Here is a 26,048-nt window from a genome sequence, read left to right as displayed (position 1 = left end):
TTCACAGAGAGAGTTGTTAGCCATTGGAATGTGCTGCCCAGGGAGGTGGTGGAGTCACCGTCCCTGGAGGCGTTCAAGAGGAGATTGGACGTGGCACTTGGTGCCATGGTCTAGTCATGGGGTCTGTGTTGATAGGTTGGACTCCATGATCCTCGAGGTCTCTTCCAACCTTAGTTATACTGTGATACTGTGATACTGTGATTATGGTGTCTGTTTGTAGTTGCTGTTAGCTATCATGTGGAAAAAATATCAAGTAAATCTCATGATGTAGAGGGGGCAGAAGAGTCTGTAGAGTTTTATGCACATTTACAGAGCAGTTGAGTCTCAGGAAACCAAAGGGTTTGACCTTACATGGCTAATGTGTGTTCAGAACATAGTATATCTGTGTTGTCTTTGTTAAAATTTTACCTCCTACTAGTAGTGAAGACTAGAAATGTAAAATGTAAAAGAAGTGCATTCCTAAACAAAATACTAATTCTAGTCTTCAGATGTCTCCAGCTATATATGTGTTTTATAGATACTTTTGGCGAAGAAAAGGACTTGGGGTGCTGGTGGATGAGAAGCTCAACAGGAGCCACCAGTGTGCTCTTGCAGCCCACAAAGCAAATCACATCCTGGGCTGCATCAAGAGAAGCATAGCCAGCAGGGTGAGGGAGGTCATTCTTCCCCTCTACTCCACTCTGGTGAGACACCACCTGGAGTACTGCATTCAATTCTGGAGCCTCTATTACGGGAAGGATCTGGAGGTGCTGGAAGGTGTCCAGAGAAGGGCCACAAGGATGAGCAGAGGGCTGGAGCTCCTCTCCCATGAGGACAGACTGAGGGAGTTGGGGCTGTTCTGTCTGGAAAAGAGAAGGCTCTGAGGAGACCTATTTGTACACTTTCAGTATCTGAAGGGGGCCTACAAGAAAGCTGGGGAGGGACTTTTGAGGGTGCCAGGGAATGATAAGACTACGGGGAATGGAAAAAAACTAGATGTGGGTAGATTCAGATTGGATGTTAGGAAGAAGTTCTTTGCCCAGAGGGTGGTGAGACACTGGTACAGGTTGCCCAGGGAGGTGGTGGCAGCCTTATCCCTGGAGGTTTTGAAGGCCAGGCTGGATGTGGCTCTGAGCAGCCAGATCTAGTGTGAGGTGTCCCTGCCCAAGGCAGGGGAGTTGGAACTAGATGATCCTTGAGGTCCCTTCCAACCCTAACAATTCTATGATTCTGAAAAGTGACAGAGGCTGACGGTCATGAATCTTGCTTTGGTACAAAGTTTCAGGTGGAATAAAGCATGAAGCTTTTAATGCAAAGTGAAGGGAAGTATTAAGTACAGGAGTGATACTGATGTGTTTCATGCAACTATTTTCATAATCTGTATGTGTACTTAATATTCAGTTAGTTTTGCAGGCAAAAGCCAGTGTCATCATTATCTAACACTCTAAAAATCTGCCTTCTAGTATCAGCAAATGTAATTCAATTTCAAGCAAGTGTTTGGGAGGAGAAAAGCAAACCTAAATCCTCAGTTATAAAGGGGGAAAAAAAGCATCTATTTTTATGTATGTGTATGTATATATATATATATATGAGCTTGTTCAATCTACTTCTATTAAACCCATTTAAATGCAATTCTGCAGAGTTCTCCTTCTTTGGAAAAAAAATGAAGTTCTGCATTAGTTGTGAAAGTGATGGGACCACATTGCTGCTTTTCAGCACCAGCAGAGCTAGAGATGAAAAATTGGAATGTTATGAGGTTTCTTAACTTAATGGTTTTCCCCCATCATTTCTAAACCTTTTTAGAGTGGGTTTAGATTGCAGTTTTAAGCAAGAAGATTGTATATTTCAAGTTTGACACTCAGACATTCACTTGAAAGGGGCATCTCAGATTTCTTGGCATTACATAATTAGAAATGATAATATTGGAAACTTCATTAACATTATGTCACATTTAGTTTTCTGATAACTCCTGCTTTATAAATTTTAACAACTGCCAACCTGCTACAACATTTGAATACCCAGCTGCTGTCTTTATGCTTCACTCATCACTTTATTATACAGCAAAATAAAGTAGATTATAGATGGCAGCAATACTATCTATAAAATTCTAATGCAAGTAGGCTTTGGATCATTGATTTTCTTATAAACTAGTGAAATGAACCACAGAAGCTACTGTGTGGTTTTGTATGGTCCTGAAGGGTGGGATTTTTTTTCTGTTTTATGGGTTTTTTGCCTTCTTGATGATAATTATACTTTAGGAGTCAAACTGGGGGATGAACAAGCTTGTATGTAAAGATTAGTGGCATTAAGGAACAATAGGAACTTCTAGAGATGCTTAGAAATGCTGATAGTCTGTGGTAAGGAGGTGCTGCTTTGGTCTGTGATTTAAGCTCACTTTCAGTCTGGATCTTCAGTGCCACTGGCTATATGGGTAATAGGCTCAGCTAATTAGCTGTGTGAGAGCAGAATTCAGTAACAGTTCAGGATGTGCTACACTGTGTGTGATCGTTTGAGGCTCAAACCCACCACACTGTGGCAGGAAAGTCCATTTAAAAATAGGGAAAAAAATAGAAATGGATAAATTCAAATTGGATGTTAGGAAGAAATTGTTCACCATGAGGGTGGTGAGACACTGGAACAGGTTGCCCAGGGAGGTGATAGAAGCCTCATCCCTGGAGGTTTTAAAGGCGAGGCTGGATGTGGCTCTGAGCAACCTGATGTAGTGTGAGGTGTCCCTGCCCATGGCAGGGGGGGTGGAACTGGATGATTCTTTAGGTCGCTTCCAGCCCTGACAATGTGATGATTCTATGATTGTTGCCAAGGTAGGCTTGCAAAGAAGCCTGTGTTCTGAAGCTAGATTAGGTCTGGGTCAGGCCAGGCCCTTCCAAGCCCACATGGAGTTTGTGTGCAGTCAGCACTTCTGCTTGAACAGGGAAGGTGGTGTGCTCTGCCTGCTGGCTCAGCATCTGGTGAGCAGGGTGATTCCAAGCAGCAGCTTCATCAGTGTGTTCCTCATGTTCCATCAGTCACTAAGGGTGCTGCTGCTCCTGGTGGGGTGCAAGCAAACCAAATTTTGCTTGCTTGAAGGTGAAACCCTTAAAGTGTGACCCAGAAAAAAAGGGCTGAAGGTGAACTGAATGTCAATAGTGGCCTTCAGTGTTTACAGAGCAGTTTCCCAAGGCAACATAACTGCATTTGTGATTGGCTCCACTTGCAGCAGTATGTGTCTGCTGTATCTTGCTCTTCCCTTTTGTCTGTGGTTGTTCAGGGACCTGAGAGAAGAGTGGGTGAGACTATAGTTAGCTAGCAGGATACTGTAGGGGAGGGCAGAAGGAAGGATAAAGGAGACAGGTTTTCAATGTAAAGATATAATCATATGGTAATTGCACTGGCTACAAAATGGCCAGCTCTGCCTTGAAGTGCTTTGAGGTGAACCTCAAGAATGTGCTGGACCTGGTTTACTGCTGCTTTCTACCTGTTTTGGCTGAAATCCGAACAAGAGTGTTACATACTGAGGGAGCTGGGATTGCTTAGCCTGGAGAGGAGGAGACTCAGGGTGACCTTATTACTCTCTACAACTACCTGAAGGGAGGTTGTAGACAGGCGGATGATGGTCTCTTCTCCCAGGCACCCAGTACCAGAACAAGAGGACACAGTCTCAGGCTGCACCAGGGGAGGTTTAGGTTGGATGTTAGAAAGAAGTTCTGTACAGAGAGAGTGATTACCCATTGGAATGGGCTGCCCGGGGAGGTGGTGGAGTCGCCGTCATTGGAAGTTTTCAGGAGGAGACTTGATGGGGTGCCATGGGTTAGTTGTTTAGGTGGGTTGGATTGGTTGAAGGGCTGGACACGATGATCTTGAAGGTCTCTTCCAACCTGGTCTATTCTATTCTATTCTATTCTATTCTATTCTATTCTATTCTATTCTATTCTATTCTATTCTATTCTATTCTATTCCTGTTCTGTCTGGGTGTATATGGCCACTCGCTCTTCACAGCAATGAGTGTGGAAAATGAATGCATGATGTGGTGGAGTGACCATCCCTGGAAGTATTCAAGAGGGGATTGGATGTAGCACTTGAAGCCATGGCTTAGTTAGTCATGAGGTGTTGGGTGACAGGTTGGACTTGATGATCTCTGAGGTCTTTTCCAGCCTTATTGATTTTGTGATTCTGTGTAGGCTATTACTTGGTGGTAACTCGGGTCTCATTGCCAGCATGGATGGGCAGGTTTGCAATGGATGTCATTCCCCTGCCCAATTCTATTGGAAAAAATGTAGTAAGAACTTACAGTTTGATTGTTAAGAGTTTGTGTTTTATAATCCTGGTCTTATTTATAACCTGTTGGTTCATACATGAGTATTATGTTGTCTTTTTTCCTTTGTTGTCCCCCTCCCCCTCTTTTTTTTTTTTCTTTTCTTTTCTCTTTTCTGCATGGGAAATTGATTCCTGATGGCATTTCTGCTGCAAGTCTCTTCAGTGCAAAAATAAAACATTAGGTGATGTTTGAACAAGTAACATCTGTCCTGAGGCTTTAGATGTGCTGGAACATGTGCAGAGAAGGGCCAAGAGGATGATTAGAGGGCTGGAGCTCCTCTCTTATGAGAACAGACTGTGAGGGAGTTGGGGCTGTTCAGTCTGGAGAAGGGAAGAGTCTGAGGAGGTCTTATTATGGCCTTCCAGTATCTAAAGGGAACTACAAGAAAGCTGGGAAGGGACTTTTTAGGGTGTCAGGGAGTGATAGGACTGGGGGGGATGGGTGGATTCAGACTGGATGTTAGGAAGAAGTTCTTTGCCCAGAGGGTGGTGAGACACTGGCGCAGGTTGCCCAGGGAGGTGGTGGCAGCCTCATCCCTGGAGGTTTGAGGCTGGATATGGCTCTGAGCAACCAGATCTAGTGTGAGGTGGCCCTGCCTATGGCAGGATAGGGTTGGAACTAGATGATCCTTGAGGTCTCTTCCAAACATATGATTCTATGTCTGATCCAGGTCACTGCATAGGTAAAGAGCTGGTATCAAGTGGAAATAGCAGCAAAGATGTTTAAACTCTCTGGATTTTACTTTCTTTCTGATGATAGAGATTTTGCTTGGCTTACAATTACTTGGAGATTCCTTCATCTTCCTCTGATTACATCTGCAAAGCCCCTTTACATTCTCTAGTGTGAAAAAAAACAGTGTTCACTATAGCTGAATGTTGTGAACTGCCTGCTGTATTTTGCCTGTAGGATATTTTGAGACAACATTTTGTTTCCTCAGTGGGATCACAGGTTTGGACAACCTCTCCAGGGCCCGGCTGGACTTTTTTCATTGTAACTCCACATCTGCATCTTAACTCTTGAGCCTATTTACTCAGGCTTCCCTGAGGCTTTTATTCTCTTGAAAACACTATCAAGTAATTAAATATTTTTAAACCCCTTTATTTTTGGTAAGAAGTAACTTTCAGTTTATGAAGATGGATGTTTTATCCACCACTGGTGAATTGTTACCAGTAAAAATTTGACCTTTGACCAATTTTTCTTTCTAATATATGTTGCTGTGCTTGTCTTTTATATTAAATACAGGGTGAAGACAAGAAAGTACCTGAAAAGACTCTTCATGCCCCTGTGTCACCTCCACCTGTACCTGACCATATGAAGTGCAACATCCTTAAAGCTCAAGTGGAAGCTGCTTTTAGAGTAGGCACCCAGGTAACATGTTTAGTATTTTGCATTTCTAGATTTGGCATAGTTTACACCAGTTTTTCACTTCTCATAGTTCCTAAGTAAGCATCTTATTTAATCTGAATTATTCACCTTGACATGGGTTTCTCTAGCTGCTCTGCAGATTATTCAGGTAAGTCAAAATGGTTGAGATGATGGAAGAAGGAAGTTTCTCCAAGTGGACATGATTAATACAGCTAGTTGAAGTGGAGAAAATAGAATCATAGAATCATAGAATGAATAAGGTTGGAAAAGACCTCAAAGATCATCAAGTCCAACCTGTCACCCAACACCTCATGACTACTAAACCATGGCACCAAATGCCATGTCCAATCCCCGCTTGAACACCTCCAGGGATGGTGAAGAGACCAACCCCCACCTGGCTACAACCTCCCTTCAGGGAGTTGTAGAGAGCAATAAGGTCTCCCCTGAGCCTCATCTTCTCCAGGCTAAGCAACCCCAGCTCCCTCAGCCTTTCCTCATAGGGCTGTGCTGCAAACCCCTCCCCAGCTTTGTTGCCCTTCTCTGAACATGTTCAAAAGTCTCAATGTCCTTCTTAAATTGAGGAGCCCAGAACTGGACACAGGACTCAAGGTGTGGCCTAACCAGTGCTGAGTCCAGGGGCACGATGACTTCCCTGCTCTTGCTGGCCACACTATTCCTGATGCAGGCCAGGATGCCATTTGCCTTCTTGGCCACCTGGCACACTGCTGGCTCATGTTCAGATGGCTGTCAAGCAGTACCCCAGGTCCCTCTCTGCCTGGCTGCTCTCCAGCCACTCTGTCCCCAGCCTGTAGCACTGCATGGGATTGTTGCGGCCAATGTGTAGAACCTGGAACTTAGATGTGTTAAATCTCATGCCCCTGGACTCTGCCCATCTGTCCAGCCTGTCAAGGTCTCTCTGCAGAGCCCTCTCCCCTCTAACAGATCAACACCTGCTCCCAACTTGGACTGCAAGTATTCCTCCAGGGTTGTAATCCTGTCCCTCTTTGACCAAATCTGACATATCCTGCTGCCCAGTATATCTTGACAACTAACCATGTTATCCTTTGCTCAATTCTCTCTCTTGATGCCAGTCCTAAATAAAATGCCTGAAATGTCCTGCCTTCTGGCCCTATTCTTAAGATTCCAATTTCTTTTCTCTTGTTTTCTGTGCTGTTGTATTTCAAGTTAAAAAGCATCCAGGGCAAGAAGTATATCTAGATTCTGTAAGCCATAGTCTGTATTCCTGGAGCTGTAACACAAGTCAAGCTGATTTTCCTCATGTACACCACAGTTCTCCCTTTATTTCATGGTATCACAAAATAAAAGATGAGGATTTGGTCCTCTCTGCTTTGCAAAAGGAATAAGAAAGATTGTCCTGGGCACATGCTATTTGACATTCTTCTAAAGGCCAAAAACAATTGTGGTCTGTCTTGTCCTTTATGAAAGTTTGTTGAGCATCTTCATTAGACATGAGAAAAATATTGCTGCCATATGGGATCAGACCCAAAATTACCAAACTGTTGCTCAAAAATATTTGTAGCAGCTCTTTCTAAGCAGTAGGAATATTATTCAATACCATATACTACTAACATCAGGATGTGACAGGATAATGAAGGCACCTCCTGCATGCACTGGAAGCAGAATCTGTCACTTGATTATTCTGAGAATGGAGTGAATGTTTGCAAGTGGAAAATATAGACAGGGACAGAAATTTTTCTGTAGTTTTCACAGGATCACAGGATGTTAGGGGCTGGAAGGGACCGCTGGAGATTATCAAGTCTAACCCCTGAGCCAGAGCAGGACCACAGAATCTAGTATAGGTCACAGAGTAATGCATCCAAAAGGGCTGTGAAAGTCTCCAGAGAAGGAGACTCCATGACCTCTCTGGGCAGCCTGTTCCAGTGCTCTGTAACCCTCACAGTGAAGAAGATCCTCCTCATGTTGAGGTGGAACTTCCTGTGCTGTAGTTTATTGTCCCTTGTCCTGTGTTTTCGTTCTTTGTGGTATAGGATAGAATAGAATGGTATAGGATAGAATAGAATGGTATAGAATAGAATAGAATAGAATAGAATAGAATAGAATAGAATAGAATAGAATAGAATAGAATAGAATAGAATAGAATAGAATAGAATAGAATAGAATAGAATAGAATAGAAGTAAACCAGGCTGGAAAAGACCTTTGAGATCATCGAGTCCAACCTATCATCCAACATCATCTAATCAACTAAACCATGGCACCAAGTGCCTCATTCAGTCTCTTCCTAAACACTTCCAGCGATGGTGACTCCACCACCACCCTGTGCAGCCCATTCCAATGGCCAATCTCTCTTTCTGGGAAGAACTTCTTCCTAACATCCAGCCTAAACCTCCCCTGGCACAGCTTGAGACTGTGTCCTCATGTTCTGGTGCAACCTGATCTCCTTCTACGATCAGGTGACCCGCCTGGTGGATGTGGGGAGGCCTGTGGATGTAGTCTACCTGGACCTCAGCAAGGCCTTTGACATCGTCCCCCATAGCAAACTGCTGGCCAAGCTGTCAGCCCATGGCTTGGACGGGAGCACACTGCGATGGGTTAGGAACTGGCTGGATGGCCGAGCCCAGAGAGTGGTGGTGAATGGTGCCACATCCAGCTGGTGGCCAGTCACTAGTGGTGTGCCCCAAGGATCAGTGCTGGGCCCTGTGCTCTTTAACATCTTTATTGATGATCTGGATGAGGGCATTGAGTCGATCATTAGTAAATTTGCTGACGACACCAAGCTGGGGGCAAGAGTTGATCTGCTGGAGGGTAGAGAGGCTCTGCAGAGGGACCTCGACAGGCTGGACAGATGGGCAGAATCCAACGGCATGAGATTTAACACATCCAAGTGCTGGGTTCTGCACATTGGCCACAGCAACCCCATGCAGTGCTACAGGCTGGGGTCAGAGTGGCTGGAGAGTGGCCAGGTAGAGAGGGACATGGGGGTGCTGGTCGATGGTAGGCTGAACATGAGCCTGCAGTGTGCCCAGGCAGCCAGGAGGGCCAATGGCATCCTAGCCTGCATCAGGAAGAGTGTGGCCAGCAGGAGCAGGGAGGTCATTCTGCCCCTGTATACTGCACTGGTTAGGCCACACCTCGAGTACTGTGTCCAGTTCTGGGCCCCTCAGTTTAGGAAGGATGTTGACTTGCTGGAACGAGTCCAGAGAAGAGCAACAAAGTTGGTGAGGGGTTTGGAACACAAGCCCTATGAGGAAAGACTGAGGGAGCTTGGGTTGCTCAGCCTGGAGAGGAGGAGACTCAGGGGTGACCTTATTACTCTCTACAACTACCTGAAGGGAGGTTGTAGACTGGCGGATGATGATGGTCTCTTCTCCCAGGCAACCAGTACCAGAACAAGATGACACAGTCTCAGGCTGCACCAGGGGAGGTTCAGGTTCGATGTTAGGTAGAAGTTCTATACAGAAAGAGTGATTGCTCTATGGAATGGGCTGCCCAGGGAGGTGGTGGAGTCGCCGTCATTGGAGGTGTTCAGGAGGAGACTTGATGGGGTACTTGGTGCCATGGGTTAGCTGTTTGGGTGGGTTGGATTGGTTGATGGGTTGGACACGATGATCTTGAAGGTCTCTTCCAACCTGGTTTGGTTTATTCTAATAAAGGTTATTCTAATTCCTTGCCTGGGAGAACAGACTAGCCCCCACCTTGCTACCACCTCCCTTCAGGTAGTTGTAGACAGCAAGACAGTCTCCCCTGAACCTCCTCCAGACTAAACAACCCCAGCTCCCTCAGCCTCTCCTCCCAGGGCTGTGCTCCATTGGCCTTCTTGGCCAACTGGGCTAGACACCAGCCCAAGAGAGAGCCTTGAAAATTAATGATTCTAATGCTTATGATTTAAAAAATAAACCAGGGAAATTTTGTAATACATTTGAAAATACATTCTGGAAGATGGTCTCTGCACTGCTTCCTTTCACAATTATGCTGATTAACGCATTCCTAGGGGGGAAACACCATATCCCATGGCTATAGTCCTGACTTAGAGACTGAAAATGTGTGTGTTTATAATGCTGATAACTGAACCCTGTGTATGATTTGGAGTTATAAAGTGGCAGGAAATTAACAAAAGTGGGTTTGCTTATTTGGTAAGGATGGAAATACATAAGTGCCATTCTGCTAGCTGCAGAATCAATCTACTCTGTGTGTGTGCATGAGAAATGTGAGGAACATGTGGTTTGCACTGGGCATGCCATACAGATCTGGAGCAAATGACTAGTGTTTCACAGCGTACCTTTCAAACTGTGCCACAGGTATCTGTCACCTTCTAGCTGGCAGACTGCATAATCACAGTTCCCACATAATTAAGCTCCAGGGAAGCATTACACACTGTGAAGCAACTGACCATTTTTTTTTTTTCACATTGAATCTAGATTCTTCATTCAAGAGGAAGTGGTATAAAGCAGCAGTGAGGAGCTGCCAGAATACAAAAGACCAGATCTCTCTGGCATCTAAAACTCCTCTGCAGCTTGAATAAGTCAGTGCTGATATGCTGTGATTAAGCAGACAACTTGCTAGTATCACAGAGTCTCTCTTGCCAAGCAGTTCCTGGCCCAGCTGATGGAGGAAAAATACTAGCAAGTTTCAGTTTCTATTTATATCCACTTTGGCTCCAGGAAAATCCTAATTATCCTGCTAATTAAGCACAGGCTCCTGAGCCTGTGCACAGCTCTCTCATCGAGAATTTTTCATTTGATGAGCAGTGTGCATTGTGCTCCAGAGTTTGTCTTCTGCAAGTGGTGTTTGTATTCTCTACCTGTTACCCAAGCTTTCCTAAAGTCTTGGGTTGATGTAAGTCTAGCAGGCAAACACAGGGGAAGGGACTGAGATTCTCTTTCTGCTGCACCTGATTTTTGCATTGCTCATATTTGTTTTTCTGCCTGCTGCCAAAGGCAGGCCAAGGTGATTTTCAAGGTACATTTTTCAGTGCAGTTTATGGAAAACGAGCAGACATGACATTATCACCCAACATTTCCTCACTGAACATTATGGGTTATTTGGTGAGGAAAAAGTGGTGGGGAAAGGTAGTTGACAGATGGGGAGTTATTTTCAAAAGCATATAAAATCCCTTGATTCAAAGTCCAGGTGTATTTGCCACCTAGTTCTAGAAAAAAATTCACTGTCTTTATGTGAGCTGGGTCTCTGGAGACTTATTTGCTTAAAGGGATCTGGATTCAAATCCTAATCAGGTCATGAATGAAAATAGAGTAGGTAAGGGGAAGAGACTTGAGGATTTACAATCTTATGTGATCTTTCTTATAATAGGACTTCTACAAATCCTTTTGGATCCCCAGAGGAGTTCTTAGCTTTCCCTGGATATTGACTTAAGTACCTTGAAAGGATCAGCTTTTCCAACATTTTAACCAATTTCCATCATCAATTAGATGCTACTTGCTTCCCTCTCCTCCTTTCCTCCCTCCACCCATCCTTATTCACAGCACAGAGTTCTTGTACAATTTGACAGTCTTTGCACAGAGATCAGAACTGCAGTAGAACGGGTCACAGCTGAGGTGTTCAGGCTGTTGGGGAAGCTTGCACAGCTCCTTTATGATGCCTTCCTTGCCAAAGCTGTTGCTGTTAGTCACCAACTTGTATGAGCAATATACTCCCTGGTGTATTTCAAGCTAGGTAGAAAGAAACAACTGTGCTGGGACTCTTGAGTGGAACAGCAGTGAGCACAACATCATGTCAGTTATAATTGCTTGTAACAATGGGATTTAAAAATGACTCAGCTTCCAATTCTCTGTGTTCAGTTATACAGGGAAGCAGGTTTGCTCAACTTTATAAGTGAGGCTACAGGAAATGAAGGGTGTCAGAGGTATAAAAATACAAGATTTGGAACATGTGTGGGCCAGGATGATCAATACATGATAGATGAAAGCTCATTAGAAGTGTGCCTGCAATGATACCTCTATGTCAGGGAGAGAGCTGAGGAGATGATGTTAAAGATGATGTGGCCTTGTTAAAGTACAGAAGGGAACAGAGGATTTAGACACCCAGGATATGGGAAAAGGGAAACATACAGTTCCTTGCCTGGGATCCTGGATGCATATGTGGCAGTGGTATCATAAGGTGATAACAATGCATTGTGGATGTGTCAGCTCTGTCTCATAGCTGGCATGTGTGTAAGTGCTAGGAACTCAAGAAGTAGAAGGCCCTTGCAAGGATATGTAGTGAGAAAATTAGAAAGGCCCAAGTTCAACTAGAACTCAAACAGGCCAGTGTCATTAAAGATAATAAAAAGTGCTTTTATAAGTATGTTAAATGAAGAGCTAGGGAGAATGTCCACCCATTACTGGGTGTAACAGGGAACCTGGTGACCAAAGACAAGGAAAAGGCTGAGCTGCTGAGGGACTCCTTCACCTCAGTACTTGTTAGTGACACCAATTGCTCCATGAGGGTTCAGCCCCTGGACCTGGAAGACAGAAAAATGGGCCCACAACCCAGGAGGAAAAGACCAATGACCTAGTGTGCCACTTAGATGGGTACAAAGTCTCTGGGACCAGATGGGATTGACCTGAGGGTCCTTAGGAGACAGCAGATGTGCTCACCAAGCCACTCACCATTCTTTGCCAACAGTCCTGGCTAACTGGGGAGGTCCCAGTTGACTGGAAGCTAGCAAATGTGATGCCAAACTACAAGAAGGGCCAGGAGGATGATCCAGAGAACTACAGGGCAGGAAAGGTTATGGAGTAGGTCATCCTGAGTGCTGTCACGTGGCACATACAAGAGAACCTGGCAATCAGGCCCAGTCAGCAGGGGTTTATGAAAGGCAGGTTCTGCCTGACTAATCCTTTTACAGCAAGGTGATCCTCCTAGTGGGTGAGAGAAGGGCTGTGGACATCATCTCCCTGGACTTCAGTAAAGCCATTGACACTGTCTCCCACAGCATTCTCCTTCAGAAACTCATGGCACAAGGCTTGGATAAGTGCACTCTGCTCTGGATTGAAAGCTGTCTGGATGTCTGGGCCCAAAGAGTGGTGGTGAATGGAGCTAATTCTGGCTGGCACACAGTAACTAGTGATGTCCCCCCAGTACTGGAGCCTGTCCTCTTTAATATCTTTATTAATGGTCTGGATGAGGCAATTGAATGCACCCTCGGTAAGTTTGCAGAGGAATTCAAGATGGGTGGCTGTGCTGATCTGCTAGAGGGTAGGGAAGCTTTACAAGGAGATCTGGACAGGTTAGACTGATGAGCCAAGGCTATGTGTATAAAGTTCAACAAGGCCAAGTGCCAGGCCCTCCACCTGGGTCACAACCCCATAGTAAGCTACAGACTTGGGGATTTGCGGTTGGAAAGCTGAAACTTGGAGTGTGACCTGAGTGTACTGGTTGATAGTTGACTGAATATGGGTCAGCAGTGTGCCCAGGTGGCCAAGAAAGCCAATGGCACCTGGCTTGGATTAGAAACCCTGGTGGCCAGCAGGAACAGGGAAGTCATCATCCTGCTGTGCTCAGCACTGGTGAGGCAATACCTTGAGTACTGTGTTCAGCTCTGTGTCCCTCATTAATTACAAGAAGGACATTGAAGTGCTGGAACATGTCCAGAGAAAGGCAACAAGGCTGAGATAAGGGCCTGGAACACATCACCTGTGAGGAGCATCTGAGGGAGCTGGGGTTGGTCAGTCTGGAGAAGAGGAGGCTGAAGGGAGACCTCATTGCTCTCTACAACTACCTGAAGGGAGGTTGGAGTGAGGAGTGAGCCAGCCTCTTCTCTTTGGTGTTGAGTAACAGGACCAGAGGAAATGGTTCCAAGTTGCCCCAGGGGAGGTTCAGGCTGGATGTTAGGAAATATTTCTTCACAGAGAGGGTTATCAAACATTATAATGGTCTGCCCAGGGCACTGGTGGAGTTACCATCCCTGGAGGTGTTTAAGCAGCCTGTGGACCTGGCACACAGGGGCATGGTTTGATGTTGAACCTTCATTGCTGGGTCAAGGATTGGACTGGATGACCTTTGAGGTCTCTTCCAACCAGAGGGATTCTGTGATTATGTGTGATTCTGTGATGAGACTTTTACTGTTAATTGTGGTGATGGGTAGGAGCCCTGCCATAGCCCAGGTGATAGATGGTGCCAGGCTTCTCAAGGAGAAAAGCAGTAGTCTGTTCCCAGGAGACCTAACCATTATGCTTTTCTGCATGAAGGGATACAATTGACATACTATATCATCAAGGTACTTTTACCTCATCAGGGCATTCTTCCTGGTGATGAGATCAGCCAACAATTACTGTGGCTGATGACAAAAAGGTTGATAAAGAACTGAGCAATCTGGTATGCTTCAGACCTCTTTAGTATCATTACAGAGCTGGAAAGAGCCAAGATAGGGAAGTATTTCCAGGCCACTGCAGTAAGAGTGATTGCTTCCCCACCTTCAAAGATCTCCAAATGTGTGAAAGCTATGTTGCTCTCCCTTCCTATCTGCACTTGAGAACTTTGTGAAATTGCTAAATGAGAGACATCAAATGTTTCACATGAGCCTTCCAGGCCCTCATTTCTCTCAGATGGGAACCAGACACCTCACCTTGGCTGCAGTGATCAGATTCTTTGTGCAGACTTTTTTTTTGCTTATTTAAGATATTCCTGTTGTGGATCAGAAGGGGTGAGAGCTACAGCAATTCCTCTTGTGATGGAAGAGAGCGTACTAGCTCCCAAGGTGCTTGCTTGAGGTTTGAAGGACAGTGTCTGCCTTGTGCAGTGCCCCAGTGAAGGCTCACCAGCCTACAGACCCAGCCAGAGCTAGTCATCTGAGTAGAAGCACAGAAGGCTGCAGACAAAGTTGTGTCTTCCCTGTTTTCTCCTACTTGGTACATGCTCAGTGAAACTAGTTCTCATTTGGAGGTCCTGTACCCCACCATCTTGGCACCAAAACTTCCTTCAAGGAGCTGCTGCTCACTAGGCAAACCCAGCCACCAGGGCTCATGAATTCATATGGGGAGTTGCTCCTATGGGCCAGAAAGTGTTTCCACCCCTTGCTGGGAAGCTCAGCAGGGTCTGATGTAGCATCCCTGGAACACCCCACTTCTTCTAAGGCTCCAAGGGACCTGGCTGCTGGGACAGCAGCAGAGGTTGTGGTTGTTCAGGGGTTGACTGAAAAGCAGTCTGAAAACTGTTGAGATCATAGAATCATAGAATCAATAAATTGGAAAAGACCTCAGAGATCATCAAATCCAACCTATCACCCAGCACCTCGTGACCAACTAAACCATGGCTTCAAGTGCCACATCCAATCCTCTCAGGATGAGACTTGATAGGGTGCTTGGTTGCATGGTTTAGTTGATTAGGTGGTGTTGGATGATAGGTTGGAGGTGATGATCTTGAAGGTCTCTTCCAACCTGGTTTATTCTTTTATTTTCTATCCTATTCTATTCTATTCTATTCTACTCTACTCTACTCTACTCTATTCTACTCTACTCTACTCTACTTTACTCTATTCTACTCTATTCTATTCAGCCTGGCAGCCCATAGGTAGGTCACTTAGGGTATTGCTTAGAAGCTTTTCTCCTCTTTTCATCTTTTGGTGAAGCTAGTATTTCTTAGCAATAGCATCTATCTACAAAGAAAGCCTGTGCAATAGCTTTTCTTTTTTTTTTTTTTTTGTCCAGGCATGTTTCTCATCTTGAGTATGATAAAATAATGTTCTATCTTGGTTTCTAACACCATACAGAAAGTTGATGGCATATGAAATTGGAGTCCTAATAAGCTTTCTTTTGCTCTGAGCAGATAAGAAAAGAGAATGACATTGTGTGGATGGATTAAATGGATTGACCTTTAATTTTGTTTGGTTAGCAATCTGGTAGCCAGAAGAGCCAGCTTGTTTCTCTTTGGGTAATTATTAAATGGATCTGCTTATGTCTAATTGAAGTTTCCAGGTCTGCTACTCCATGGTGGGTTGAAATTTCCCACCCCACCCCCCTGCCCACCAACATTAAATTTGCCAGACCAGCTTAGCTGGAAGCAACTGAAAGCTGTATTTACAAGCAAAACTGCAATCTACAGTGGGATGCAAGGAATATGTACTAAAATATGCAGTGTTTACAATATTTACAGGTACTTACAATTAATGAACAGCACAAGTACCCCTCTGGCCAAGGACCAGGGGAAGCTACTAGCTTTTCCCTCCCTGCCTCCCCCTTACCAAGGGGGACAAGAGACAGAAGCAGAGAAGTTAATACCAGTCACAACAAAAGTAGTGCAGCCAAGGTCAGTAAAGGCAGTTAGTATCTCCCAGCATGAGGAAGGGAGAAGAGAGAGAGATTATTTACCAAACTAATTCTCATGGTAGATACCTCTCCAATGGGACTGTTTAGAACTATCATTATTTTCCTTTTTACACCCAATAGTGATTTATTTACGTTTTACTACTTTCTATTCAAGAGCTGTGAAATGTTTTTTAAGGCATAGCCTAAAACTACCACATACTCCCAGAAACATCTTCTCAGAGCAGCAACCTCTGGCTAAGCAGCCTTAGTTAAGGACATCTGAGCAGTTCCATGCTTCTGCCTCTGTTCTTCTTACACAGCTCAGTGCTGGGCTTTCTGTGGGTGACAGAGCCTCTATTTGGCTCTACCTATATGTTTCTCATCAGGTAGCTCCTGTTAGCCTTGGCTGCACTCTCATGTTCCACTGATGGAGTGCATCCTACATCCCACATGTACTTGTTTTCAAATGTAGGCAAACCATCTGCAAATTAAATTGTGTGAGCTGTGTCCAAGTGTGCAACTTTGGGGTAACATTCACATCCTTTCAGTAAAGCTGAAGAAGCCCTTGTGTGGTTAGTGAGTCTGACATGCAGAGTTTTAGGAGGAAGAAGAAAAGAAACATGATGTCCCCTGATGAAGTAAGGTCAGCAAGCCAACAAATGAAGCAAGGTCAGTCAGTACAGATCCTGATGGCTGAAGCCCTTTGCCAAAATGTTTGCAGGTATAACGTTGTCCTATATTTGTTCATCCATAGGCATGGAGGAGAGACAAGGAGAATTAGCCATCTTTATTAATACCTACCTGTGAATGCACATCTGTGGCACACACTGTGTGTGCCTCATCACCCGAGTCTGTTCAGGCCTCTCCATTTCTTGACATGCTTCCTCTCTCCTTCCAGTTCACATCGGGTGCTTACTGGTCTCTATTACTTATTTATGGATGCAGGAGTCTTTTCTGTTCTCTGAAGCATGAGTAATAATCTGGAAAACTAATCCCAAGAGATGTTCAGGCTTAACATTCCAATGCAGAGAATGCAAGGAAGAGTGGTAATATAGTCACAGAGCTGAGAGGGAAACCAAGGGTCAGCTACTGGGGACTAGTACAGTTAAACCCTTCCAATGAGGTCCATAGCTTTTAATGTTTAAGTAGGTGGAGTTTTAATCAGCTAATTCCCTGTCACAGCCCCTACACTGCATCCTTGGTCTCCATATTCTCTTTTGTATTGTTGCATTCTAGTGCATTTTCAAATGCAGCTCAAGTAATTTGGTGAAAAATAGAATAAAGTAAAATTTATGGGTTTAAAACTTAACCAATTTGACATATAATAAGCATCCACCTAGTCAGGCTTAACAATAAAATGTTGTTAAGACATCAGCATGGACAAAGAGACTGTGTATTAGGTTTCTGACAGCTGGATTCGTGTTAGAATAGAATAGAATAGAATAGACCAGACCAGACCAGACCAGACCAGATCAGGTTGGAAGAGACCTTCAAGATCATCGTGTCCAACCTATCACCTATCATCCAACACCACCTAATCAACTAACCCATGCAACCAAGCACCCTGTCAAGTCTCCTCCTGAACACCTCCAGCAATAGCGACTCCACCACCTCCCCGGGCAGCCCATTCCAGGGGGCAATCACTCTCTCTGTGTAAAACTTCCTCCTGACCTCCAGCCTGAACCTCCCCTGGTGCAGCCTGAGACTGTGTCCTCTTGTTCTGGTGCTGGCTGCCTGGGAGAAGAGACCAACCTCTGCCTGTCTACAACCTCCCTTCAGGTAGTTGTAGACAGCAATAAGGTCACCCCTGAGTCTCCTCTTCTCCAGGCTGAGCAACCCCAGCTCCCTCAGTCTCTCCTCATAGGGTTTGTGTTCCAAGCCCCTCACCAACTTTGTTGCCCTTCTCTGGACACGCTCCAGCAAGTCAACATCCTTCCTAAACTGAGGGGCCAGAACTGGACACAGGACTCGAGGTGTGGCCTAACCAGTGCAGTGTACAGGGGCAGAGTGACCTCCCTGCTCCTGCTGGCCACACTATTCCTGATGCAGGCCAGGATGCCATTGGCCCTCCTGGCTGCCTGGGCACACTGCAGGCTCATGTTCAGCCTACCATCGACCAGCACCCCCATATCCCTCTCTACCTGGCCACTCTCCAGCCACTCTGACCCCAGCCTGTAGCACTGCATGGGGTTGCTGTGGCCAATGTGCAGAACCTGGCACTTGGATGTGTTAAATCTCATGCCGTTGGATTCTGCCCATCTGTCCAGCCTGTCGAGGTCCCTCTGCAGAGCCTCTCTATCCTCCAGCAGATCAACTCCTGCCCCCAGCTTGGTGTCATATGCAAATTTAGAATAAACCAAACCAGGTTGGAAGAGACCTTCAAGATCATCGCATCCAACCCATCAACCAATCCAACCCACCCAAACAGCTAACCCATGGCACCAAGTACCCCATCAAGTCTCCTCCTGAACACCTCCAATGATGGCGACTCCACCACCTCCCTGGGCAGCCCATTCCAATGGGCAATCACTCTTTCTGTATAGTACTTCTTCCTAATATCCAACCTGAACCTCCCCTGGCGAAGCCTGAGACTGTGTCATCTTGTTCTGGTACTGGGTGCCTGGGAGAAGAGACCATCATCCGCCTGTCTACAACCTCCCTTCAGGTAGTTGTAGAGAGTGATAAGGTCACCCCTGAGTCTCCTCTTCTCCAGGCCAAGCAATCCCAGCTCCCTCAGTCTTTCCTCATAGGGCTTGTGTTCCAAACCCCTCACCAACTTTGTTGCTCTTCTCTGGACTCGTTCCAGCAAGTCAACATCCTTCCTAAACTGAGGGGCCCAGAACTGGACACAGTACTCGAGGTGTGGCCTAACCAGTGCAGTGTAGAGGGGCAGAAAGACCTCCCTGCTCCTGCTGGCCACACTGTTCCTGATGCGGGCCAGGATGCCATTGGCCCTCTTGGCTGCCTGGGCACACTGCAGGCTCATGTTAAGCCTACCATCAACCAGCACCCCCAGATCCCTCTCTGCCTGGCTGCTCTCCAGCCACTCTGACCCCAGCCTGTAGCACTGCCTGGGGTTGTTGTGGCCAATGTGCAGAACCCGGCACTTGGATGTGTTAAATCTCATGCCGTTGGATTCTGCCCATCTGTCCAGCCTGTCGAGGTCCCTCTGCAGAGCCTCTCTACCCTCCAGCAGATCAACTCCTGCCCCCAGCTTGGTGTCGTCAGCAAATTTACTGATGATGGACTCAATGCCCTCATCCAGATCATCAATAAAGATGTTAAAGAGCACAGGGCCCAGCACTGATCCTTGGGGCACACCACTAGTGACTGGCCACCAGCTGGATGTGGCACCATTCACCACCACTCTCTGGGCTCGGCCATCCAGCCAGTTCCTAACCCATCGCAGTGTGCTCCCGTCCAAGCCATGGGCTGACAGCTTGGCCAGCAGTTTGCTATGGGGGATGGTGTCAAAGGCCTTGCTGAGGTCCAGGTAGACTACATCCATAGGCCTCCCCACATCCACCAGGCGGGTCACCTGATCACAGAAGGAGATCAGGTTGGTCAGGCAGGACCTGCCCTTCCTAAATCCATGCTGGCTAGGCCTGATCCCTTGGCCATCCTCTAAGTGCTGTGTTATTGCACTCAGGATGACCTGTTCCATGATCTTGCCTGGCACTGAGGTCAGGCTGACAGGCCTATAATTCGCTGGCTCATCCAACCGGCCCTTCTTATGGATGGGCACAACGTTGGCCAGCTTCCAGTCTTCTGGGACCTCTCCAGTGAGCCAGGACTGCTGGAAAATGATGGATAGTGGCTTGGCCAGCTCATCTGCCAGCTCTCTCAGCACCCTAGGATGAATCCCATCTGGTCCCATGGACTTGTGAGGATCCAAGCTGCTAACCCATCGCAGTGTGCTCCTGTCCAAGCCATGGGCTGACAGCTTGGCCAGGAGTTTGCTATGGGGTACGGTGTCAAAGGCCTTGTTGAGGTCCAGGTAGACTACATCCACAGGCCTCCCCACATCCACCAGGAGGGTCACCTGATCATAGAAGAAGAGGTGACCTGCCTGGTGGATGTGGGGTGGATGTGTTTACAGCTCTCAGAAAACAACTTTATAAAACCCATCATCATTTCTATAGAACAAAGAAGTATTACTCTATTGCTCCTTTCTGTCAACAAAGAATGATTTTTCAGTGCTTCTCTCAATTTCTTAAAAAAAACAGTTTCTTTCCTTTCAAGAAAGCATTAGATTTTGGCTAATCATTATGCTAGCCAGAGCTACTAGAAAATCAATAAAGAAAAGAACTGAGCTAAATTTCATAAAGTTATGAATTTATTAAAATTTAAATGTTGCACTTCTGGTCCTGAAATTATTCCCAATGTAAAACATTAGCTGCAAAACATGGAGTAGCTGAATTACACTGGTGGTGATGGTGTATGTTCCACTTTTATCTAATTTCTTGAGGTTTAGAGCATTTGCCCAAGACTGAGAAAACCTCTGGTTGAGGGACATTAAACCACGATACAGGGGAGCACTCTCTTGGGGTGGAGCTTCTCTGCTGGTCCTGTTCTCCTCTGAGTAAACCAGCTGTGAACTAGCTTCCTATGTGTAAACTAGCCACCTGGGGGAGGGAAAAATCTGATTATGAGGTTCAGAGGGTCCCCTCAGTGGTGATGGTGGGTTTGGTATCAATGTGCAAGGTGCAACAATTCTAACAGAAAGGGACTTTTCTCAAAACGTTCCCTAACCTGTCACCTCAGCTACTTGCCTGGGCTAAACAGCATTCACATTCTGCCAGGCTCCCAGTGAATAGAATAGAATGAACCAGGTTGGAAAAGACCTTCGAGATCATCAAGTCCAACCTGTCACCCAACACCATCTAATCAACTAAACCATGGCAACAAGCAACCCATCCAGTCTCTCAGTGATTCCAGTTTAATTGTCCCTACAGTTAATTGTGTGTACAAGCTGAAACAGGCTATACCCACCAGGGCTGATGCTTTGATAAATAATGACCTTGCAAATATCACAGTATATTAGAGGTTGGAAGGGATCTCAAGAGATCATTGGGTCCAAGACCCCTGCCAAAGCAGGATCACCCAGGGTGGTCTGCAGAGGAATGCATCCAGGTGAGTTTGGAATGTGCCCAGAGAAGGAGACTCCACAACCTCTCTGGGCAGCCTTTTCCAGTGCTCCATCACTATCACTGTAAAGAAGTTGCCCCTCATGTTGAGATGTAATCTTCTATGTTCAGGCTTGAATCTGTTGTTCCTTGTCTTATTACTGTGCTCCAGCGAGTAGAACTTGGCCCCCTCCACTTCAGAGTATCACAGTATAACTAAGGTTGGAGGAGACGTCGAGGATCATCGAGTCCAACCTATCAACACAGACCTCATGACTAAACCATTGCACCAAGTGCCACGTCTAATCTCCCCTTGAACACCTCCAGGGATGGCGACTCAACCACCTCCCTGGGCAGGACATTCCAATGACAAACAACTTGCTCAGTGAAGAACTTTCTCCTCACCTCGAGTCTAAACCTCCCCTGCCGCAGCTTGAGACTGTGTCCCCTTGTTCTGGTGCTGGTCGCCTGGGAGAAGAGACCGACCCCTTCCTGGCTACAATCACCTTTCAGGTAGTTGTAGAGGGCAATGAGGTCACCCCTGAGCCTCCTCTTCTTCTCCAGGGTAAACAATCCCAGTTCCCTCAGCCTCTCCTCATAGGGCTTGTGCTCAAGGTCTCTCCCCAGCCTTGTTGCCCTTCTCTGGACACATTCAAGTGTCTCAATGTCCTTCTTAAACTGAGGGGCTCAGAACTGGACACAGTACTCAAGGTGTGGCCTAACCAGTGCTGAGTACAGGGACAGAAGGACTCCCCTGCTCCTGCTGGGCACGATATTCTTGATGCAGGCCAGGATGCCATTGGCCTTCTTGGCCACCTGGGCACACTGCTGGCTCATGTTTAGGCAGCTGTTGATCAGTACCCCCAGGTCTCTCTCTGTTTGGGAGCTCTCCAGCCACTCTGACCCCAGCCTGTAGCTCTGCATGGGATTGCCGTGACCAAAACTTGACACCCACCCCTCAGACATTTATACACATTGATGAGATCCCCTCTCAGTCTTCTCTTCTCAAGACCAAACAGCCCCAGGGCTCTCAGTCTCTCTTCACAGGGGAGATGCTTAAGTCCCCTAATCTTCCTTGTGGCTCTCTATTGGATTCTCTCCAGAAGTTCTCTGTTTTTCTTGAAGTGAGGAGCCCAAATCTGGACACAGAATTCCAGGTGTGGTCTCACCAGGGTAGAAAAGTGGCAACAAGAGGTTTATTCTCTCTGGCACATGGGCAAAGTGAACCTAAAACTATCACAGCTTGGGCAATTTCCTCGAGCACTGAGCATCCCTACTGGTATTTTGTAGTTCACTGCTGCAGTATTGAAGAAACTCATCTTCAATTTATTTATTTATATTTTTTAGAAATTATTGAGTACCCTCATGTGTTGAATGGAAGGTCTCCCCTCAAATCTGTGATATTTTCACATGTCTGGAAAATCCTTCAATTTGTATTTGATGGGTTTGTACAAACCTGTCTCATCCCTTTTAATGAGCACGAAACTGACACATTTCCTTCAACCTGATTTCAACCACTGGCCTCAAATTATTGTAGCTCAGATACCGAGCACTGAAAAATCACTCTGTCTTAGGACTGCATCAATTCATTGATGGTCTCTTCTCCCAGGCAGTCAGTACCAGAACAAGAGGACACAGTCTCATGCTGCACCAGGGGAGGTTTAGGTTGGATGTTAGGAAGAAGTTCTATACAGAGAGAGTGATTGCCCTTTGGAATGGGCTGCCTGGGGAGGTGGTGGAGTCACCGTCATTGGAAGTTTTCAGGAGGAGACTTGATGGGGTGCTTGGTGCCATGGTTTAGTTGTTTAGGTGGTGTTGGATTGGTTGATAGGTTGGACACGATGATCTTGAAGGTCTCTTCCAACCTGGTCTGGTTGTGCTGGGTTGAGGCAGCCTCCTTCCCCACCACTGGCAACAATAAACACTCAGACAAATGGATTGCAAAAGTGATGGAAAGTTTAAACAGAAAGCAGTGAACTTTTACAGAAAGCCAAAAGCGCAGTGACAAAGAAAGATCCCAAAACAGACCCAGAGAGATCCCATCCCCACCTGAGGGTACACCCAAAACCCCCAGGGCTCCTTCTTCCCCCTCCCACTGCTAGGCTAGTCTCAGCTGGCCAGATCTGAGACTGCCCATCCCCCCATGGCCTTGGGCCTAGACAGGCCCAAAGCCAGGAGGCATCTCCCCCAGTTACCAGCTGACGGAGGAGGAAGAGAAGAGAGCGTGCTAGACTCCGCACTGCATCTTACAGTGGTGCAAAGAAGTGGTAGGAAATACTACATAATTTCCTGTGTCCACCCCTCTGGGCTGGACTTCTGGACACAGGAAGCAAACATTGCAGGGGGGCACCCAGCTCAAACTGCAACACTGATCTATTCTATTCTATTCTATTCTATTCTATTCTATTCTATTCTATTCTATTCTATTCTATTCTATTCTATTCTATTCTATCCTATCCTATCCTATCCTATCCTATCCTATTCTATTCTACAGAAGGAAAATGCCAGACCCTAACAAGCCTATTACTGATTTGGAGATACCCTTGTGTCTTCAGCCATGCAGCCATGTAGAGCAATGCAGCATCATGCTGACACTGGCATTTACACATGGATTGTGGAGCCCAGCATCTCATTTGATGAGCATAATCTACTAACACCTGCTTGGACAATCGAGCAATTTTCATCTAAGACATTATCTACATTTTACAGAATCACAGAATGTTAGGGGCTGGAAGGGACCTGGAAAGACCATCTAGTCCAAGACCCCTGCCAGAGCAGGATCACTTGTACCAGATCACACTGGAATGTATCCAGGTGGATCTTGAATGTCTCTAGGAGGGAGACTCCACAACCCCCCTGGGCAGCCTGTTCTGGTGTTACAGTGAAAAAATTTAGCCAGTTCTTCATAGAAAGATTAATTGGCCATTGGAATGTGCTGCCCAGGGAGGTGGTGGAGTCACTGTCCCTGGAGGTGCTCAAAAAGGGATTGGATGTAGCACTTGAAGTAATGAGGTGTTGGGTGATAGGTTGGACTTGATGATCTCTGAGGTCTTTTCCAACCTTATTGATTCTATCTGGGGCTAAACTATAGCAGCTGCTCTATAACCTGATGACCCCTCCCCAGCAGAAGAGTGGATCTGGGAAAAGGGGAGAAAGCTTGAAGCTGAAATGAAAAATGGTTTAATGGAACAACACAACTGATACCACTGCCCATGTAAAATATATAAAGTTGTTACTCAGCCCAGCAAAGGTGTAGCAATCACACCAAGTGGGAAAGCAGTCCTCGGGAACAGAAGCAAGAAGAATGGGAGGCTCTAGCATGAGGCTCCCCTCTCCTCAGGTGTGATGAGTTAACACCCATCCTAGAAGCAGGGCAGGGAGGGCTTGTGAGAGCATTGCCCTGCTTCCAGGGTGTTTCCCCCCGGGAAACTAAATTGCCCTCTTCCACTCCCCCTCCCTGGCCAGCAAGGTTATAAAAAGGAGGACACTGCAGCCATTACGTCTCTTGGCCCCCTGCCTTTTGCTTGGATGAGGACGGCCACTGGTTCCCCTGCTTCTCTGCCACGTGGTCCTCCCTGCTGCACCCACAGCTTTGCAAAGGACTGGTTTTGTATTGTATATTTCTTTTTTTTCCCATCCATCCTTGTTCCTTACCCCTGTGAACCCTGCTTGTTATTGTTATATATATACATACTTTTTAAAGAAAATTCTTTACCTCTCTATTTCCAAGACAAATCCAAATTATTTCTTGGTGGATTTGGTCTTTTCCTTTTTTTTTTTCCCTCTCTATTGACAAAGAGGAGGGGGAAGCAGGGGAGGGGTTCTCAGCCTTGCCCCCATCTGAGCTCTTAAGTCCCAGTTAAGGCCCAAACCACCACATCAGCAAACTTCCATCTTTAAACTGAGTGTGATGTTTATGGTCAGGGATACACCTGTGGGCCGACTCAAGTCAACTGTTCTAGCTAACTCATAACTGTATGGTTCTGTCCCAGAAAAAAACAGGACAGTCATTTTGCAATATTCGTATTTTCAACTCTGTAGACAACTGGGGTGTGAGGCAGGGCTCTGTAATTTAGCAGAGAGCAGTAGCGGGTGAGATCTTCTGTGAATAGCATGTACAGTGTGCAGGATATATAGGGGAATTTTTTTTTTTCAATTAATGTTTTTAAAGATTCAACAAAAGGTTGGCATAATTCTTTTGATTAGACTACATAACTGTTTATTCCAGTTAAAAGACCAACTCATCTGCAGTATGTTTGCATATGTTGATTTTTTTATTGTTTCTGCTCAAATGCTTTCTGGAGGAACCAGAAATATCAATATTCCTTTCTTTCTGCTCCTTTATCACTCTATCGCTCTTCCTAACACTATTGCACTGCACGTTGGAAATTGTAGCTTATCACAGTGAATCTTAGCTGAAGGAGATCGTTTTGGCGGCAATCACTGCGTACCTGAAGGATGGCCAAAGGATCAGGTCCAGCCAACATGGATTTAGGAAGGGCAGGTCCTGCCTCTCTAACCTGATCTCTTTCTATGAGCAGGTGACTGCCTGGTAGATGTGGGGAAGGCTGTGGGTGTAGTCTGCCTGGACTTCAGCAATGCCTTTGACACCATCCCCCATAGCAAACTCCTGGTCAAGCTGTCAGCCCGTGGTGGTGAGCAGTGCCACATCCAGCTGGCAGCCAGGCACCAGTGGTGTCCCCCAGGGGTCAGTGCTGGGCCCCATCCTCTTTAACATCTTCATTGATGATCTGGGTGAGGGGATTGAATCAGTCATCAGCAAATTTGCAGATGACACCAAGCTGGGGGCAGGAGTTGATCTGTTAGAGAGAAGAAGGGCTCTGCAGAGGGACCTCGACAGGCTGGACAGATGGGCAGAGTTCAACAATAGTGGCATTCAACAAATCCAAATGCTGGGTGCTGCACTTTGGCCACAACAACCCTGTGCACTGCTACAGGCTGGGGTCAGAGTGGCTGGAGAGCAGCTATATAGAAAGGGACCTGGGGATGCTGATTGACAGCCAGCTGAACATGAGCCA

At 46.2% G+C, this 26,048-nt stretch overlaps 1 protein-coding gene across 1 annotated transcript in view; it reads left to right on the top strand.

Moving 5' to 3' along the window:
• The window catches only part of EPB41L4B (erythrocyte membrane protein band 4.1 like 4B), a 227,783-nt gene that overhangs the window by 149,991 nt on the left and 51,744 nt on the right, over window positions 1-26,048 (top strand). Inside the window, exon 18 of the mRNA XM_068147428.1 lies at window positions 5,537-5,662. Coding sequence (XP_068003529.1) covers window positions 5,537-5,662 — 126 coding nt within the window. The remainder of the gene's footprint in view (window positions 1-5,536; window positions 5,663-26,048) is intronic.

Source organism: Melanerpes formicivorus, unplaced genomic scaffold (assembly GCF_026170545.1).
Source record: "Melanerpes formicivorus ecotype bairdi unplaced genomic scaffold, bMelFor1.0.p_v2 SCAF_15, whole genome shotgun sequence".
Lineage (NCBI taxonomy): Eukaryota > Metazoa > Chordata > Aves > Piciformes > Picidae > Melanerpes > Melanerpes formicivorus.
The sequence above is the reverse complement of the archived record's forward strand: the minus strand, read 5'-3'. Positions and strand labels throughout refer to the sequence as shown.